The sequence below is a fragment of the Bombus vosnesenskii genome, unplaced genomic scaffold (genome assembly GCF_011952255.1).
Source record: "Bombus vosnesenskii isolate JDL3184/JDL3185 unplaced genomic scaffold, Bvos_JDL3184-5_v1.1 scf7180000013316, whole genome shotgun sequence".
In the NCBI taxonomy this organism is placed as follows: Eukaryota; Metazoa; Arthropoda; class Insecta; order Hymenoptera; family Apidae; genus Bombus; species Bombus vosnesenskii.
In genome coordinates this window covers 2,647,204-2,666,954 of record NW_022882962.1, presented here as the reverse complement: position 1 = coordinate 2,666,954, position 19,751 = coordinate 2,647,204, and the positions used below count along the sequence as shown (strand labels likewise).

Below are 19,751 nucleotides of genomic sequence, written 5' to 3'. Positions count from 1 at the left end.
AAAATTTCTTTTGTGAGAATTCTTTCGTTTGAAATGTGCTTGGTTCTAATTTTTAATTTATTCGATATTTCTTAATACTGCAATAAAATCGAATTTTTAGAGTACTTTTTCGAAAGTTTTTCCGATGATTCTTAAAAGTATAGAATTCTGCTGATTCTAACTTCTAATTACTAAATTTTTTGTACTTCGGTGCAAAAAAATTTAACATAATTTGTGTAAGTAGAATTATTAAAAAGTCATATCAAATTTATTTCGAGGTCAATCTTGTAGCTCCTTATAATGTTTTCCGACAATGGGATTTTCCCATTACTGATTACAAGAAAGAACTGCGAAGCCATTTATAGCCATTTATAGCATATATAGACTATTTTTAACTCGTAACTTGACAAGAGATCATGTAAGAATTGATATATTAATGACGGTAAAAAGAGCCGATAATTGTTCTTATAATTGAGCGGAAAACCAGCACAAGTTATCCGCAAGCTGTGTGGGAGTTAACCGTGCCGGGACCAGTTCAACGACCTATCAACGCAAGGTCGCTCAAGATCAGAAATGCATAATGAAACTATCTCGAGAACGTATTTTTACACATCCAAAATTTCGAGTAATTTTATAAAGAACAATTAAAAGACCCGTAGAGAGTCTTGACACTTTCATGTATCAGTCGTGGAGCTTTCTGAGAGAAGAACCCGTAGGGCAAAATTTTTAGTTGTATAATACCTTAGCTATGAAGGTTTTAGTTCGAGTTTTTAAATTCTTTCGATTACTATAAAGTTTTTTTTCTTTCTTAAATAATTACCAATTCGAACGTAATTAATACCAGAAAACTAGAACTAAACAACTTAAAGAATTTGTCCTTGTTACATTCTCAACACGAATAAAAGCTTCATAGTAATTTAGCTAGAAAATTTTACTCGAAAATAGGAAACTTACAAGCCCTTTGTTCACGAAACTCTTCGATTATCTGAACAACATACAGTACCGTCTTTACCATATAAAACGTAAAAATTGTGGTGCGCACATCGAAACTAACAAAAAAGGAAAGAAAAATATAACGTTACCTTCAACTTTCGAAGTTCGTCGGACCACTTGCAGCCATCCTTATGATGTATGCAATACACAATGGAGCCCATTATTGCCTTCTCAGCTTCCAGGTCCTGGAAATTCTGCAACACACAAAAAGAACAGATCTTATCTACTGTCCTTTCCATTCTCTAACGTCCGCTATTCCATTCAAAAAAGCACACCTATCGAATTATTTCAATTTAACAAAGGAAACCAGGTCGATAAACACGAAACTTTTAACAACGCCAGGAATATCTCGTATCCAGCAAGCAGTGAATCGAATAATTGCGTCCGACCTTTTGCAACATAAACGAATAGGTTCCTGAATTGTTTGGTTTCCATCAAAGGCTACGGTCGAGTGGAACTGGACCTCTTAGAACGTGGGTAGCGATTAATTGGGTAACAGGTAGTCGTTACCAGGCGGCCCTGTCTACGAAACGAGTATGCACCGGGTCTCATACCCCATAAACAAGCCGTGTGGCATTCCAACTACCGCCACGATGAAATATGGTAATCAATTTTCAGCGACACGACTCTTCACCGTAGAGTTCGGAACCTACATTTCACCTGGGTGGGTATGTTTCACATGTACGATTTGATCTAAGTGAATTCTCTTCCTGAACACTGTTTTATAATCGGTAGATAGTAAAGATAGATAAGGGTCGAGATAGTGGATCACGTAGTCCGGACGTTCCTCGGAAACGTCGAATTTTGTGAGAAGAATTGGTTGTAGGTTTCGATACAAGGTAATATTACAGATTCGTAGGTCATGTATAATTAATGTTGAATATTTTTTATTTTAAATACCGATATTTTATTCTGCTTATTTAATTTCACTTAGTAGAGTAGAGAATTAAATCGTTTTTGATCGTATTAGATTATATTCGTCAATCGTACGGGTAATCCTGTAAGTTATCAGGCATTTGACGAAGTTTAATATTAAATCTTTAAAGTGATAAAAATTACAAATAGGATAATAGGATATGTTATATTTTCGAGCCTGTCAATAATAATAATTGCCTTTTTTCTCTTAGTATATTCGCGACATTGGTCTCCGGTATCAGTAAAGTTATCAGATACTTGTGAAAATTACTTCCCATACCTTTGAAGTAATATAAACTATAAACAAAATAGTACGTACTATGTAGCATCCTTAAATCTTCCAATAACGATAACAGATAATTAATCTTTCCTTTTATCCTTACTATATTCGCCATATTGATATACATTATCAAGTGTGCAGTAAATATAATTCCTTTTAAAGCTTCCAGATAAACTACAGCAAATAAAATAATACGAGTACCTTTAAATGTCTCCATAATAACAACAAATAATTCCTTCTCCTTCTTATTACATTCTGCGAAGAATAAAGCTCGAAACTCGTGTTTTTGTAACTCGAGGTCTGCGAAATACGTAAATAACAGATTTCAAACAAAGAATTAACGCTACAAACTCCATGTGTATACGACAAGTTATTTACTCTTGATAACACTAGTTAGAATTACAGGATGGCGAACAAGTCTCGAGTTTGCGAATCGTATTCTCAAACTATGTGACAACGATTTTATCGTTGACACCGAACACTATTAGGCTCATCGAAGTCAGAACAAATCTTTGTGAATATATTAAACGTGTTGTATGTTGAATTTTTCAGTCTTCCGTGATAAGTGACCAAATATTTTCACCAACCACTGTAGATAATCCTGAGCGTTCCTGTACAATCGAATTACGTAATGCCATTAGCAAATTGTACAAGTTACAATTTGCTAATTACTAGAAAGTGACATGCTCGATAACAAACCAAATGCAACGTCACAAATTTTTTACAAACTACAAATCATCTGATAATATAATTCGATTTAAGATCGTTAAGTTATAAATTATAGAGGAGTCTATAATTTATAATTTGTAACTTGTTAATTCGCTGATATTATTAATTAGTAAATTATTGTTCAAAAGAGTTCAAGCATCGATCGATAAAGTTCACTGGGTCTAGTTCGTATAGACCAAACTTTCTTCGCAGACCCGTGCCACGAAACATAGAAACACATTGGGAATTCAGATTGGCTATAGAACAATGTATGTAATTGGTTACCTAATCTTTCATTATTAAGTCGCTGCTGGTAATTTCTCGTCAGCGATTCTTACGATGCCGCTTAAATGATAGACTCTACCGATAAATACATGGTTCCATTGTTTGTATGCTAAACGATGAACCCATTAGCGTCCGAACGGTTCCATCAATGGTACTTTATGGTTACAACGACCACTGTTCCATTCGTGCTCTGAAAATTACGCTCTAGCGAATCTAATTTCAGCTCGCTATCACTCACATAATCACTGACATTACATCTATATAGTTTCTTCGTGTCGACAAATCACAATTCTTTATAGGGATAATTTTTCTGCGTCAGAATTTGCTCTCTGCATCGGTTGCCCATGTTATTATGTCGCTAAGCTTGGTAGGCTACTGTTAAGAGCTTATGTCAACGTTGTTTTTTTGTAGATTTAAATCCTCGCAATGCTAATTTAATGTCCGTATAGCGCGCATGAAAAAAATAACTCTACATTTTCATAATAACTGAACTACTCTGAAAAATGTGCGACTCTTATACAGCTTTTTTTCCATATCAAAATAAGAATTTTCGAAAAATTGAAATAATGATATTTGAATTTTATATCTGAATACGAAGTTAAACTCGTTAGCCGATGGACACTTAGTGGATGCGTTACACGTATAAAATAGACGCGCGATAAAACGGCTGAAAATACACGGGAAAATAAACGATGGACAGTGTGTAACAACTGTCTAATAAATCTAAATCCGTCCGTGGAAGACTTTCTCCGAGCTCAAAGGTGGCATGGATGCAACACAACATGGGAGACAGCGGCATTCCGATCCTTTTAGAATTTTCATGCCACGTTGTTTCTTCCAGGAAGAACTGTCGACCACGGCAAACTGACGATGGAGTCGTGACGGTTTTCGGAAATAGCGATGTTCAATAATAACCCTGATGCAGGAGGTGAACCCGTACCGAGAACCATGCGGGAGGCAAGGAACCAGAATAAATTTGACGCGTTACGTCGTGCGTGGAAATAATTATTGCCTCTATTAATACGTGTTTCGAGTTCTGATACGTTGCTGTAAAATCGATAGTGCCGTTGATTTTATTTTATCTTTGACCATTCTTCTCAGGGATATAATTTAATCCTCGTATCTATTCCTACATCATGGCATTCAATACTATCTTGAATTTGTTCTTCGATGGCATGATTACTACAACGACGCTAACAATTAATTTTATTTATTTTATTTCTTGCTGTTCTTGCGAAGGAAGTTCGATATTCTGGGAAACGTTCGTATAACAGTGATATCCGATAGTATTCTGAATTTGCTGTTTAATGGCAGTTTCAAGAAGAACTGACAAACGCAATTTCCTGCAAAACAAGTATTCATTCAACCTGGAATCAAACATTTCCACACAGGTACACCCGGTATAGATGTGGAGGTCCGATGCCTGCGAGTTGAAACCTGCACGACCGGCAAGGTCGAGGAATCTAACGCAACCAGCCACTGCCGTTGAGATATAAACACCGCCGGGAATGGAAGAGACAGATCTACCTTTTCAGCTTGGAGATTGCAAGAAAAGAACAAAACAAAAAAAAGAACGAACACGAAGACATAAGAACACCGACCGCATCATGATATCGAGAATAAAAATACACTTGCGCTGACCGTGATCGAGGCTTCATTTCACTTCGATCTCCTCCATTACAATTCGTTCATCGTCTACCGCTTCTTATTGCAAAATTGACGAACCTTCCTTCCTTCGTAAACGTCCTATTGAAATCTGAATTTTTAATTTTCTATCAAGGATACCGTGACTTTCCATTAATATTTAAAACAAACGTCTTTAAGCAAGAAAGATCGTCTTCTGCGACGAGTCTAAATAGAGATTGATAAATTGGCTTTCTGGCAGTGAACTTGGTGCATTACGTTTAATTGGCACGATAATAATTCTGTATGACACGACTCCGACCTCATTGGTGGAGCGTGTGCCATTAAGAAGAGTTGGAAACAATCGAAAAGAAGGCCGGCGGCGAGTTAATTAAAACAAAGAGCTGCCAATTAAGCCGCGGGGGCCAACGATCTCGCGTTGCGCAAGTTCCGTAATATCGTCAAAACGAGACGGTGCTTTCACCAGGGAAACTAAGCGGCGCAACAGCAACGGAAAATCGTATTACCGAAAGCGTCGGTTACGTAAGGTCGAAAGTTCGATAATACGACGATGCGTCTTGAAATATCGAATACCGATACAACGATTCAAGAAATCCTCTTGATCGCATCTTTTTTTTTCCAACCAATGATAAACGATGTTTCTCTGACTGGACAAACGGCGACGAACAGGCGAATGCAAATGGATTCGAGGCTCTGGCTGATGTCCTTTATTCCAGGAAACACCATAACGCTGTGATCGGCGAATTAGAATACCGACATGGAGCATCGCGAGGCTGACATCACTGCTAGTCTCTCTCCATGGCGCTGTTACAGCGGTTACAAGTCGTCGTGACGTCACGGCGAAATAACGGACACGATCTTCGCGTACGTTCCACTTATTCTCGAGGACGACCATCATCTCCGCGGCCCTGCAGGAATTTTCTAACCCGGTCCGCCATGTGAAAATCCCCTATTCCAATATCGACGAATGAAAGATAAGAGTTAGATTTCCTTGAAAAATTCGCCTCGATTTGTCTATCAACGTTTTCCATTATTCTGATTTATCTGTTCGATCGTTCGTATATTCGAGATCCTTGGAATTTTGCAAATTCGATGTGTTTGATCACTTTGGTATTTTTCTTTGGTACTTCACCTTTGTGCGTGGCTGTTTATCTACATTTCGAAACGACTTTTCGATAGAAATTTAAACAAAATCTTACGTATAAAGAATTCTGGCCAGAAATAGGTAAGAATCGTTTTATTATTGTCGAGGGTTTCTCAAAATGTTAAGAGGTTTTAAAAAGTGTAGGATAGGAATCGTTTCGGTTGTTGGAGGAAAAGTATCGGAGGACCAACACATCGGACAAGAACTTGCAGTATTTTAATGAAACGGAAAGCAGTTGGACGAGAGTGTCCGGTATTCGAAAAATCCTCTGCTGATATTAGCGATGCATGGATGTGACGGTTACGCATTTCGAAACCAACGGGCGAATCTCATTTTTTCCGTCGGCATGAAACCGCGCGACCTTGACAACTCGATGACCAAGGATTAACATATACATAGAATCTTCCGAATTCCTGCTCCCGTTGATCCGTTTCGAAACCGTGAAGAAATTTCATCGATTTCGCAAAACTCGCTATTCCGATATAGGCAAAATATTGTGGTTATCAAATTATCAGTGAAACAAATTTTAGTGAAAATTACATTTGCAACGGTTAAATTTTTTTTTAGCCTAAAACTTTTTGTTTCTTTTATTGGATGATCTTTTATTGGATACAGGATGAAACAAAGAATTTCACAACTTCTCATTCAATCGCAATAATTAGTATTTCTGCAATATTATACGCTATGAATGATACATTACGAAATCGCATCTCAACGATTTACAAATCGCTTCTTTAACTATCGCAATCAATATACGTACACGTACAATACCATGTACAAACTTTAGACCATCGATCAAATGGATACACTTGAATACCAAGACTTGATATCAATTTAAATATGTTACTCGTTAAAGGGTATTTGATTCAAGAATTATTGTAAATTTGTTAAAAAGATATTTGTATAATTTGAAGAAAAAAAACAATATGTATTTTGTATAGATTTCTTTCGTTCTTTCCATAGTATAATAACGAAAATAATTAAAAATTTGTCTTTCGAAACGTGTTTTAAAAATACGATGAATTATCCTCGGGAGATAGCTTAAAATTTCTGCATAGAATAGACTCGTACAATATCTTCTTCCGCGAAGCAAGCGAATGATATAGATTTCTGCGTTCTGTGATCGAGATGTGCAAAAGTTCAACGATTACGAATCGTCCGGTAAATTTAAATTTCCCGTAGCTATTTGCGGATCGATCACACGGACCAGAGCAAGACACGATCGCGTGCGAAAGGAAAACTTCCTGTCGGCTACGAAATGGTCTCTGGGCTCGGCCGTACACCGGCAACACTTCGAATCCCATAAATTAGCGGTCGTGGGGATGGCACTCTACGATTTCCGAGTAATTCTCGTGACCCGTGAATTTCGCACGATGTCATGTCCCGTTTTTTTTCCAGGAATGTCCTTCGTTCTAGTTACCATCCTTTCAGATTGGAATTGTTTTGCGAATCTCTTTTCACAGGTGCAAGCGTATCTACGTACTTTGCGAACCCTACGAAATCTATTGTTTGTAGAAAGTATTATCAATTTGATTGTAGTATTTAACAAAGTCGTTGAGATTATTGATAATAGCATTGGATGATAAATTGTATTGTAGAAGATACTGATTCAAAGGTTTGTTTAGTTATCGCTCTGTTTGTTTAGTTATAATGTATCGCTGGATAAATATATGATGAGAAAGTATAGACAAGATATTATCAAGATTATTTACAAGGTCAAATATGTTTTTCTTCTCTTTAAACAAAATTTCTGCTTCTAAATGTAAATTAAAAAATTAAACACAACGAAGCTTGACCTTTTTCAATCTTCGTCGAACGCGTTATTTCATTGGAAGATAATAGGAAAAGGCAACGAACTGAAATAAATAATTCAACTTGATTATTGAGAGAGTCGAAAAAAAAACGAAATTCTGTTTGTTTCTACGATGCTTTAAAATACGAATCACACATAAAATGGATCGTCGCAATTAAGATCAGACTCACTGGTTTCTTTACTGAAACGAGGAAAGTCAGTGGAAAGAAGAAAGTTTCATTTCTCCTGCTAGATACCTCTCTCGGTATTAGAAAAATGGGACATTCGTTTCTTTGTTTCTACGACTTTCAGACCGAACGAAGAATTGTAACGTGGGATTTAAGGGCTCCAAGAGTTCACGACCCGTGAACGACCACAACTAGAATTTCAACGAGACCATTTTAATTTCAAACGGACCGGTTTCTCCAAATAGTTGTTGCAGCTCCTCGGTTTAATGATTTAGTATCCTCCTCCACTAGGAAAGTATTAATTCTAGTCGGTAATACCATCGAAATGATTCTCCTTGGAAAGAACAATAACGTTTCAACATAATACTGTAATAAAAAAAGAACAAATCAATCTCACGATCGTTTCCGGAATTCATTTTTTAAATTATTGTTTCGTTAGGTTGATAATAAATGTTCATAAGTAATTAACTGTCTTCGATATACTTAAGCCTTGCATGAGACGGACTAATCAGGCACACGTAGCAAGCTACGGTATGTACCTTAATGTTCAATTTAAGAAAGACAATGACTCGTTTCCATAAGTTTATTTATCGCTTCTAATGAATTAATAAATACATATGTATGTACTTTGTTTCTCGTATATATTCAGCGAGTGTATTTCGACTATAACATTATGCCGATGCTGTGTTGAAGAATGTTCGAATGATAGAATTCCGAGTAAAAACGCTACCGATAGCCTTTCATATCTCGAACACGCCTTTCTGCTATCTTATCGAACCATAGAAATCTACAAACTTTTAAATTCCAACCGAATGTTATACGGCTCACTCTGATCTGTAATTTCAGCTCAGGGAGGATCTATCACTTTGTCTTTCCGCGTAATCTCGACAACTAAAACAAATATATGTGCATGCTGTGCGTTAAAACGCAGCGTCGTTGGAGATATCAACGGCCGTTCCAATAGTTACGTAAATAAGCAGAGAAGATAACAGTCGTTCAGAGAATTAACTACTGAAAATTATCTACCATCGATTTTCCATCATCTGTGTTTAGACGAACTACAAATCCTCGAAAAGAAGGGAAGCAATTAGAATTTTGTTGATTTAAAATTGTACGTTACGACTCAAATAATTATATACCTAAATTTCTTCTAATTATATACGCGTATAATTACTTTTACGTTATACTAATCTAGAAGCAATATTTCCACAATACTAACGATCCTCAACATTGATTACTCCACGAGCTGTCTTCGCCATATGTATAACGGTGAAAGACAGTGGCATCGTTATATTTAAAGAGCATGCATTCATTGTTACCAATTAGAAGGATAAAAACATTACGGAACTCCCGGCTAACAATACCAAAGAGCCGGTTGAAAAGTATCCGGAAAAGAAGTGGTGATCGCACTCGAGGAGCCCTGTTAAACGTAATTTCTATCGCGATCACCGACTGTCTCTTACGCCTATTTTCTAAAACCACGAGAACCAAAGAGGAGGAGAGAGAGGGAGAGAGAAAAAAGGCCTCTCATTACAATGGAATGCGCGGAGGGAACAATACTTGAAGGAACAAACACCATAGCAACTTCCGGCCACGACGAAGGCGGTGGCCTCCATGGGAAGGCTGGCGGGGACCTGCTTTTAAATTAACACGCGGTAATTACAACGACTTGTAAGCATCCGCGTTATCTCGCATTCCTGAACAAGAGCCAGGAGTCACTTTCCATGGGTAGCTTAATAAGAGCTGATTGGAGACGGTCCTTAATTCACGAAAGACTAATTTGGTGATATTTTATTTGGTGGTATTGCCCAAAGCCAATTACTCTGACAGAAGAAGCAACTAAGCAGTCAATGTCATTTTATACAATTCCTATGAAGATCTCATAGAGATAATCCTCTGAGTTGTTTTTAGCATTTCTTTAATAAGAAACATGAACAAAAATGTTGCGCATAGGTTGAAGATTTTATTAAGATTAGAGATTTGTTTTCTGACGAATAGAGCAAGGAAAGGAATAGAAACAAAGATACAGTTGATAAAAATAAAAATACAAAATAGAGTGTCATTTATAGATTTACTAAAGGTATAAAAATTTGTTTTTAGATAAAAAAGATTCTATTAAATTTGTATCTTCTCTGTCTCTATTCCACTATTTATGCCTAATTAAAGTTGATGATGCAATGAAAAACGATATCTTGGATTATTCTAATTTAGTATACAAATTATAGAACAATCGTAACATTTGGAACTAAACGGTTGACTAAATATATGTAGTTCTCACCACAATTGGTTCTTTCTTTTGAATACGCCCCCTCTGAAGCTCCCTGACACTCTAAAACACGAGCTCATAGTTTTTCCTGACAGTTAGCTGGATTCACAATATAAGAGAGCCACTGAGAAATTCTTGTAATGTGTTCATATACAAATGCACCATGATAATATCGAGCTTTATTAATCTGTTTCAATGATCCATAAGTCAGAGAACCACTGTGATAAAAGATAACTAACATGATGTGACACAATCACAATCATCTCCATGTCCGTGCTATGTATTTCCGGAAGATTATTTGCTCGCAACGCTTTCTGGCACAATTTCCTGTATTGTTATCATTCTCAAATACCTAGAATTTCGCGACGGTCTGATTAAGCTCATTAGAACGCAGATTATTTAAAAGTAGTTCTATTGTTGGTGTCTACTATAATATTATTTCAATTCTACTGAATATAATTTTAATTTTTAAATCTGTAACATCTAATTGTTTAACTGTCGTGTTTGAAGTACAATCTAATTTTTAATATTTGACATGTGCATTTTACGTTACTACTAACACGTTTATACAACTGCATTCGAAACGTATTAAAGCGTATCTGGATATTTTCTGAGACCTTACTGATGCGCAGCATCGGGTTAAGTGCTAAGGTTGCCGGCTTGTGCACGTGTGTTAGCCGTTCATATATCTTCTATTGCACTTTTTGTTTTGCATCGTTACCCTCTTAACCCATTCTCCACTCTCAATCGAACGGTATGTATGTATATGCTTCGTAAGTCAATTATATAACCCTATTTCTCCTGATACATTTAACTGTCTATATATGACTTACAATGACAGTAAAAATGTTACAATCTGTTATTGGATCAAATCCTCTACAATATTGCGTTTATGCAACCTTCGTTATTTCTCTGTTTGGTTCTTAATGGATTAAGAATACCCCTTCAATACTTCTTCTTTAAAAAATAAAGAACTTGCGAATACTTTGTTAGTGAACATATACTGATATAATAGTCTTCCCAATTCGTTAATAGGTTAAAAAAATCAGATTGCTTTTTCCTATGTTAAAAATAATGATACGGGAATAGATTAACGAATCTATTTTTTGCAGGAATCGAGTTGCATCGATACATAGAGCGTACGAAACGCGCGAGAACGGAAAGCAGTCGATGCCACGGAGGTGCACGAAGGAGGCCGAGCGGGTTCGGAAGCAGCCGAGGCCATCTGTTACGCTCGGTTCCCACGCTTCCGCCGTCGCCTTTCCCCGCCTTTGGACCAGTCCTCATCGGTCCTTTTCTTGCCCCCTCCTTAGCCGACACTGCCGGCTCTCGCCGTCGCTTTATTTTATATAGCCGGAGAACGCTTGGACGTCTTTAACCGCGAGTCCGCGTTTTCTGTTACGAACTTACGAGGCGAAACTTTTGTCCATTATCGCGAGATTTCTGCTCTTCGTAGTTTCCGTTTGGCTCGGTCTCGAGGCGTTAAGTAAAAGTTGTACTACTAGTCTTGTAAGCATAGGACCGGCCAAAATCTTTATCTCTTTCGGTCCCGTTCTATGTACGTCACAACGAAAACAAATGTTCCAAGATGTTCCCTACGTATTTTACTTTCTTACGTTCGTTTGAAATAAATCGAATGTTTTACAGCAAAATTCGTTACCTTATTTCCTTAATATCTACTTAAGCAAGCGTTAGCTATTCAATGTTGTTAGATGACATAATATTGAAGTGTTATATGAAATGGTACATAATTTCTTTTCATGACTCTCACATTTAAGAATTAAAACTGAGGTTAGAATTCCAGTTAATCTTTCTTGCGAGTACAGTCTATTTTTACTGAATCGAAACTATAATCTCTGTTAGCAGCATAACTCAATGTTATAAGCAAGAGATTAAGTACGTTATGTATTTCAGATTTCTCTTAAATGTGAACGTTTCCGTGGGAGCAGTTAGATAAATTCAGCCGGGCGGCTTCGCTTTCTCCAGTTTGTTCATCAAGCAAGCCGACTGCGATACTTGAAACTGGTCCATGTAAGTACAAGTATCTATCTAGGAGAACTTAGAAAGAGGTCGTTTTTCTATCAGAAGAAAACCCGAGTACAGATTGATCTTCCTTTCCAATCCAATTTCGCCATTACAATTATCAAACTTTCCATGTTAAATGCATTATTGATAATTATTACGAATATACTGTTTTACTTATTATTTTAATAGATATTATTGCCATCCGATATATTTAGTTACGCCAGTGGCACGAATTAGCCTGCCAAAGAAAAAAAAAAGTTGCTTTCAACGTGGGGCACGTGCCGTCTGCAGTCGCGCCGCCATTGTCATCTTCCCAGAGGCTGTGTTTACACAAACGCATTCCCCCAATCGCCCCCTGCGCAAAGTTGGCACTCCCGACCACCAGCCACTGCGTACAGAGAACGTTCTTAAATGTGTTCGTACAAAAGGAATCGTAAACGGCGCGCACGTGTGTTGACGACGCGTCGTCGAGGGGGCTGGAACGATTAAACCGACCGCAAAAAGAGATGGACTCGATTCTTTAAATACACGGTCAATATGACAGGGGGAGCGACCATGGTGACAATGTCGAGTGACTTCTAGCGACCCCTTGTTTACCTATGAATAAATTCCATTTACTTCGTTACATAAAAACATGAGGATAAAAGGTCGAAAACATAGCCAATAGATTACACATTCGAACAAAGTTAATCCCAGATATTGTGTATAGTAGCTCACTAAAGTATTCGTACATTTATTACAAATGTATGCGTATTTCTGTGCTATATGAAACATTTTGCAACTTCACTAGCATTGTAATGAGATTAGGCTATAATTGTTACGTTAGTAAAGAAAATTTACATAGAAGCTACAAAATATTTAGTGTAAGTATATGTATATACGTAATTGAAAGTTCCTAGTAATTTTAAAACAATTTGCCGAACAATTTAAAGAATGTAGAGGGCGGTGATCGTGAGCAAACGATTACGTTGAACCTAACTCGAGACAGATGATTTTATGGCGCAGTAATCGTCGCGGTATGCAATCGATAATAAAGGGACGATCGACCCTGTGAACGAAGCCAGGTTCGGAAACCTTTGTACATGATGAACAATTTGAAACGTGTTGCTGGTTGTCGTGGCATAAATCAGTCGCTCTGTCGGCATGATTAGAAACTCTTTGGAAAATACGCGGCAAACATTGGAAGGAACGGCGTAGTATCGGTTCTGTTGAAACAGGCTGTCTGTCGCGTCTCATGGCAACGCGACCTTTTCTTTAGGTTATGTTATGTGATTGTTTTAATCAAAGAACATCGTACATAACATGAAACTATGTTACATAATCTAAATGAATTTTTGCAGTTTGTCGGAATATAGTAACGGGTAATATAATCACTTGCTATAATACAATACTTATTCTGTGCACATATTAGGTTGATGCATATGAAATGTCCTCTCAAATGAAACTAATCACGTGCAGGTTCTTCAAATCATCATATCTATGTTGAACTGATAATTCTCAGAAATCTAATATAATTAAAGCACTTATTCTTTAGGAAACTATATCATGTAAAAATTACTTTGATTAAATTTACATGTAATGCATTGAAGAATCTATATAGTATATGCGGTTAAATTTCATTTCAAAAAGAACATTTCATATACACCAATCTAATACATAGAAAAGAAATATTAGTGGAGAAGCATGTTTTTAGAAAATATAATACAATATTACTAAAGCTATAATAAAGTATCGCTTAACTTTGGAATAGATTGTACAAACGCACTCGAGGAATAGATACCGAAATCCCTTCTTTTTTTCGGAGTTCAAGATTTATATGTTTTGTTCTGGGCGTTGTAAATGAGTCCCTCGCGGTTCGATAGCCACGAATGCGTGTATTTAGTTCGATAAGAGAGCTAATATGCAACGTATTCCGACAGGGGCGCGTACGCAAAAGATGGAGACTGTGCCAACAACGCTTGCAACGATATAGAATCATGAATGGTACTCTTGTAAACGATATCGAAACGCAACCCTCTGTTTCCGTTTTGTCCAATAATAGATTTCCCCCATTCTGCGGTTTCCCTTTATTCGCATGAAGATTATGTTACACGCCTGTTCGGCACGGTTAGTCGTGAAGCTGAATGTAACGAACGATAAACCTAACCTAAATTAAGCGGAAGTAAAATTTATTTTTCAAAAACAAAAAATACGTGTTTTTTTTATAGTAATCACTGTTCCATAAATGTTATTAAAAGATTAGGGATACTTCAAATTAATTTCATGGTCGTCTAGAACTTCTTTTTTTTAACACAAACAAACAAAAGTAAACAATCACGCGGGCCACTGGTTACAAATATAAATGCATGGAGAACTGAAACGCATAACCGGCGATTAACCGTAGCTGCTCGAAGCGTATAGCAACAGACCGTTATCTGAAACACGTATGACGATAAACTTGAAACTCTGCTCCAGTATATTCGAGGAATGACCTACGTGGAAGTTGGCATGTCTTGATTCGTTTGCAAATTAAACAACGTATAAAACACTTTCTGATATTTCATTGAAAACAGTTTCTAATCCACCCTACAAAAATTAAAATGTCATTGACTCACGTAGGATGTTTACATATTCGTAACTAAAGAAAACATTCGAACATTTATGATAACCTTTTATGAATATATATTACATATATATGTTATACGAAACATCTCGAAATTTCATTAGCAATGTATTGAGATAGATTGATAAAGTGAAACAACTTTGGAAATGCAAATACATATAGAAGATGCAAGATACTACATCACAGAAGTATTTAAAGAATCAATATATAGTGAGATATATATTCATGCTATGATATTAACTTTTTACTAAGTATCGTATGCTTACAATATACATTTTGTAATTTAATTGTATACAATTTGCAATATAATGATAATAAACGAGCCTTATGACAGCGCTAATGAAATTTCAAAATGTTTTACATAACACATACGATATATATACAAAAGTTTTCTATGGTAAGTATTTGAATTCTTTCATGAGCTACTGTAAATACACACAACACAATGCGCCTTGCTAGTTTTCCCTCTTACGAACCAACCTATTATTATTGCAAGGATTAAGCTTTCAAAGCATTACTACAAACCGCGACAAGCAATGTTAGAAATAAAAAAAAAAGATATAATCTAACCTCATCGGTAATAATCGGCGCCTTGTCCATGTTGTCGTTGATCGGGCTGGGTGGCGACGTGGGGCTAGCACTGGGGCTCACATGAAACCCCTTCGACTCCTTGGCAGGCCTCTGGGGGGACACCCTCGCGGGGAAGCTCAAGGTTTTCGTCCACTGCGACAGACCACGCACCATCTTTTTTTCTTCTCGTCCAAAATTTCAACGATACAATATGCAATAATACTACTACATTCGTATATGCGTCTCTAAACGAGTGAGTTCAATGCGCGACGATGCTTCGACACTGTCGCAACTGTTTTAAAAAACGGGTAAAACACACAAGAAAACAATACGACGATGGACCGATATCGGCATTTGTTTCAGCGCGAATCTCAATTTTCACGAACCTCAGGAAAAAATTCACTTCGAAGAGTTAACTGGCCGCTTATAAATATTAATAAGCGTTTCGAGAGATCGGCTGGCGTTGTATCCGTGTCGTGACACGCATGGAAACGGTCTGCTAGCACGCGCGCCAGCCAACGCACGCCACGAAGTTTACTGACAGACTGTTCGCAGTCCGGTCGGTCGGTTCTCTCTGCGGAACGGTCGCGTCATGCCCGCTGGACCAAGCGCGCTGATTGGCGGATCCGATAGAAAGCGACAGGCGATGAGCGCGCGACGAGGACAGACACAATGGAAAATGGCCAATGGGGTGGTTCGTTATGCGAGATGGAACGAGACAAAATCAGCAGGATTCACGCGAGATGAACCGCGACCGCGATATAATTTTCAGAGATGTAAACTCCTGTCCGTCGAGGGAGTCCGTTGCCTTCTTGTCTCTTTCTTCGTTCCAGTGAACGAAGGGAAGGCAGAGAACGAGAGAAGCCTAATAGTATCCGCGAGACAAGGACAGAGACCAGGGAGAGACGGTGAATGAAGGAACGTGTGAAAGAGATTATCGGATATGTGGCACAAGTACAGTCGCCGCTGACTTCATGGATCGCGGTTTAGAAATCGTTTAAGGTTACCTGGGATGTTCGCAACGGCTTGATAAAATGCCCAATAAAAGTCATTCTTATATCAGAGTATCATATAATATATACAACAAACTACGATATCCTTGAATCTTCTTCAAATATCACTTATCTTTTACAGGAGATTTCATCGAACGAATCATTTTTCTACAGAATTCAACAAATATGTAGATTCAATAATAAATTTCAATGGAAGATAAGATCCAGTGATAAAGAAAATAAATCTTTATAAAGTATGTCACAAACTGTAAGTTCTACTAAGATAAGTGTCTCCATAGAAAAGATTACCTGAATTTCCCTTTGCGTTACAGCTGTCAATCTAACGACTAATCAAATTATATCGATGTAGGATCTAAGTAATGACCTGGAGACAGGTTGTGAGACGGTTTCTATCAGAGCGGTACTTTTACTGGCGCCCTTTCGGAGACAAAGAATTTGTCCGCGGCGATAGCGACTCGTGATCAGTAAAGACACACTCGTGTTGCCAACTGCAGGTATGGCGAGATGGTGGGGAGGAAAACGACATTGTAAAGCCCGACTGGCGAGGCATGTTCCTTACTCCTTACATTCAGCCGCGTTCAGCTGTATGTAAGTACGCGGACAAGATCTAGCCAGCTGCGGCCTTCTTCGACCTTCCCCCCACCAGGCCGGAATCGAGCCTTCTGGCCAGCTACACGAACCGGTACGCCAGCGTTCTAACAAGGAACATCCGCGAAGACTCCGCCTTCGATCTTCGTGAGACGCTATCTCGTCAGGACAGTCGAAAACGGGCCACCTTTGTAATACCTGGTCTCTTTGCGCTTTTATGGTATGTTGATGATAGTAAAATGAAAACTTCATTTTGTTACGTGAAGTAGAGTGTAGTAATAGGACCATATAACGGATATGAATGTAAATAAATCGTGGAAAAGACAATATACAGTTGGTAAGGTCATTTTTGGATATAATAATATGCAATAACAGTGGCGATAATGGTAATTACGAAAGGGTGAAACGTCGTTTTGAACAATTTTTATTTGTAATTCAATTTCCCAATTTGAATCTATAATGGTAGTCAGAAATAAAAGAATAAAGAGTTTTACAATTCCAAGAATTTATATCACCGATATCATAGATCTGCTTTCTAATACCTAACGCGTTAGTCAGTTCTTCCATTCGTTATCCTATCTTGTCTAAATGACACAGTTTTGACCAGTGACTTCACCCTTTCAGTTGGTATTCATTATGGTCATTCAGAAAGTTCGAGAAACGAAAGATTTGAATCTTTAATTTACCAGATCCCGCGTAGTTCGGAGGTTACACCATCTGTTTCTGCTTTTTTCGAAAATTCCAGGTGACCATCAGATAAACTACGAGTGTCTCGCCCTTCTCTGCGGGGTGTGTATATTTTAGGGCTTAGGGGAACGATCCATGTCGAATTCGAAGCACGTCCTTCTCTAACAGCTTTCTGTCGACGTTAATTAACATGACATATGTTCTTGCGCATATTTCAGCTTCGTGCTATGGTAACCCCTAACGCTATGCAATTGCACTGTTGAGAACAATGAAATCTATTTAAAAAGCTGTAATGAATTGAAAGAATATCTATTGCTTCTTTGTAGACCTTCTTATTTATTTTTTAAGCACTATCTCAAGGAATTTATAAGAAAATCATATGAATATTCCAATTTTACGTATCATGTGATTTGCAAAAATTCCTACCAAACTAATGGTTTTACTTTTAGGTTGCGATGAGTGTAGTCGAAGTGAATTGTAAGAATTGTTATTTAAAACCGTCGACCAGGCCATTAATAGCATTGTTCACCTTGACTGGATACGTTTTATCGAGAATACTTCCGTTCATTTACTGTTCTACTTACATACCTATTACTTTACTTGAAGTTTTTGTTTTCAAAGGAAAGAATAGGAGACAATGTTAATGCCGTCTTGAAATTTGTATACTCGAGGATTCTTTTATTTGAAGTTTGCAACAGGTGTGCCATGTCAGGTCGCATTAATACTTTGAAGACGTACTGCAATTTTACTGACTGATATTCACGATCATGCACCTTCCCGACCCTTCTTGTACGCCAGGCAGGTGTCTTTCCCCTCTTTTCTCTCTAGATCAAAATCTTTCTTTCTTCAGGGTAAACTTGCACGAGTCTCGACAGTTCTCCCTCGAAATTCTCCCTCTTTCACAGATTTTTGTTTGCATTTCTAGAATGCTACCAGCTTACGTTTGACTCCCCTTCCTTTAGATGTTAAACAGGAAAATGAATTTGTATTATTTTTTCTTTAGGAAAAATTTGATAAAATATCTGTTATAAGATATTTATAAAAATCTGACATCTTAAAATAAACACTTCAAAATACATCACACGATGTCTTAAAGATGACAGATTCCTGTTCCTAAGACGTCAATAAGGTGACTATACTATTTAGAATGTGAACAGAAATGTCGAAGTTGAATGTTTTGTCACAAGGTTGGATTTGTCAAAGAGGATTGCGAAAAAAATAGAGCACGTTAATTCAGAGAGATTTCACTACGTTGACATTTAAAAAATCACTCGTGTTTTGTTTCAAAGAGGATTGCAAAAAAGCCAGATGTGCTAAGTCAAGAAGATTTCACCGTTAAAGGTGAAAAATCACTTCTGTCCATTAACCGTTCGAATCACAAAACGCGAAAAGCAAAACCGTAGTCGCAGACCGTTGCATTTTCCAACAGCACAATTCAGGCCACTTTTGCGATAGAATATCGCGCACTAATGTAATTGGTGCGTAACGTTTCTCGTGTCAAGGGATCCGATATCCTTAATAACCAGTTTCTCCGATTTCCAAACACGGCCCCAGATGCTGACTTATCAGAAACGTATGTGTCAGCTTACTTAACCCTAATGGAACCGGAACTCACGAAAAAACTACCCTTTGTCCTCTCATCCACATCCCTTTATCATCCGTTGAAATTAGTCATGTGCATGAAAGTCAACTAAATTAGGCGTGAAGAACGAAGATCACAGAGAAATACCACGATATAACGATTATTTTTCATACGAACAATTTTGAAATTCAGCTCCTTATCAACCAATAGCAACAAAACTGTTTGCATATTATGCGCACTCCGTAGATTTTTGCGTTTTTAAATTACCTAATAAATGCACAGATATTTACAGTGTATCAACGATAGTCGATCGTCACCTTTCAAAGCGACGAGCAAAATAGAAAGTTGCGTGCACGATGCCACAAACGTTTGAGCCACGATACATCTTCTTATCGTAGACGAGTTTGGAACTGACAGTCTCGTGATTTCTCCATGGACTTCCGTCTATATTGGTGCACGAACATCCTGCAACCGCGAGGGAAATCGCGAT

At 37.5% G+C, this 19,751-nt stretch overlaps 1 protein-coding gene and 1 long non-coding RNA gene across 7 annotated transcripts in view; one reads left to right on the top strand and one right to left on the bottom strand.

The window, feature by feature from the left end:
- LOC117235334 (TNF receptor-associated factor 4) overlaps positions 1-19,751 on the bottom strand; it is a 39,462-nt gene that overhangs the window by 3,108 nt on the left and 16,603 nt on the right. For 3 of the 5 annotated variants that reach the window (XM_033497239.1, XM_033497241.1, XM_033497238.1), the window contains one exon: positions 1,062-1,166. In XM_033497239.1, the coding sequence (XP_033353130.1) occupies positions 1,062-1,133 (72 nt within the window). In that variant the 5' untranslated portion in view covers positions 1,134-1,166. Of the gene's footprint in view, positions 1-1,061; positions 1,167-1,247; positions 1,357-15,391; positions 15,947-19,751 lie in introns of those variants that run through there. The other 2 variants (XM_033497237.1, XM_033497240.1) reach the window with 2 other exon arrangements.
- LOC117235339 lies at positions 10,665-14,409 on the top strand. Of its 2 annotated transcripts, XR_004493658.1 has the most exons (4): positions 10,668-10,948; positions 11,307-11,985; positions 12,109-12,225; positions 12,409-14,409. It is a non-coding gene; the product is annotated as an uncharacterized LOC117235339 (long non-coding RNA). The 2 variants fall into 2 exon arrangements; XR_004493657.1 differs by having other exon boundaries at positions 10,665-10,948; positions 11,307-12,225.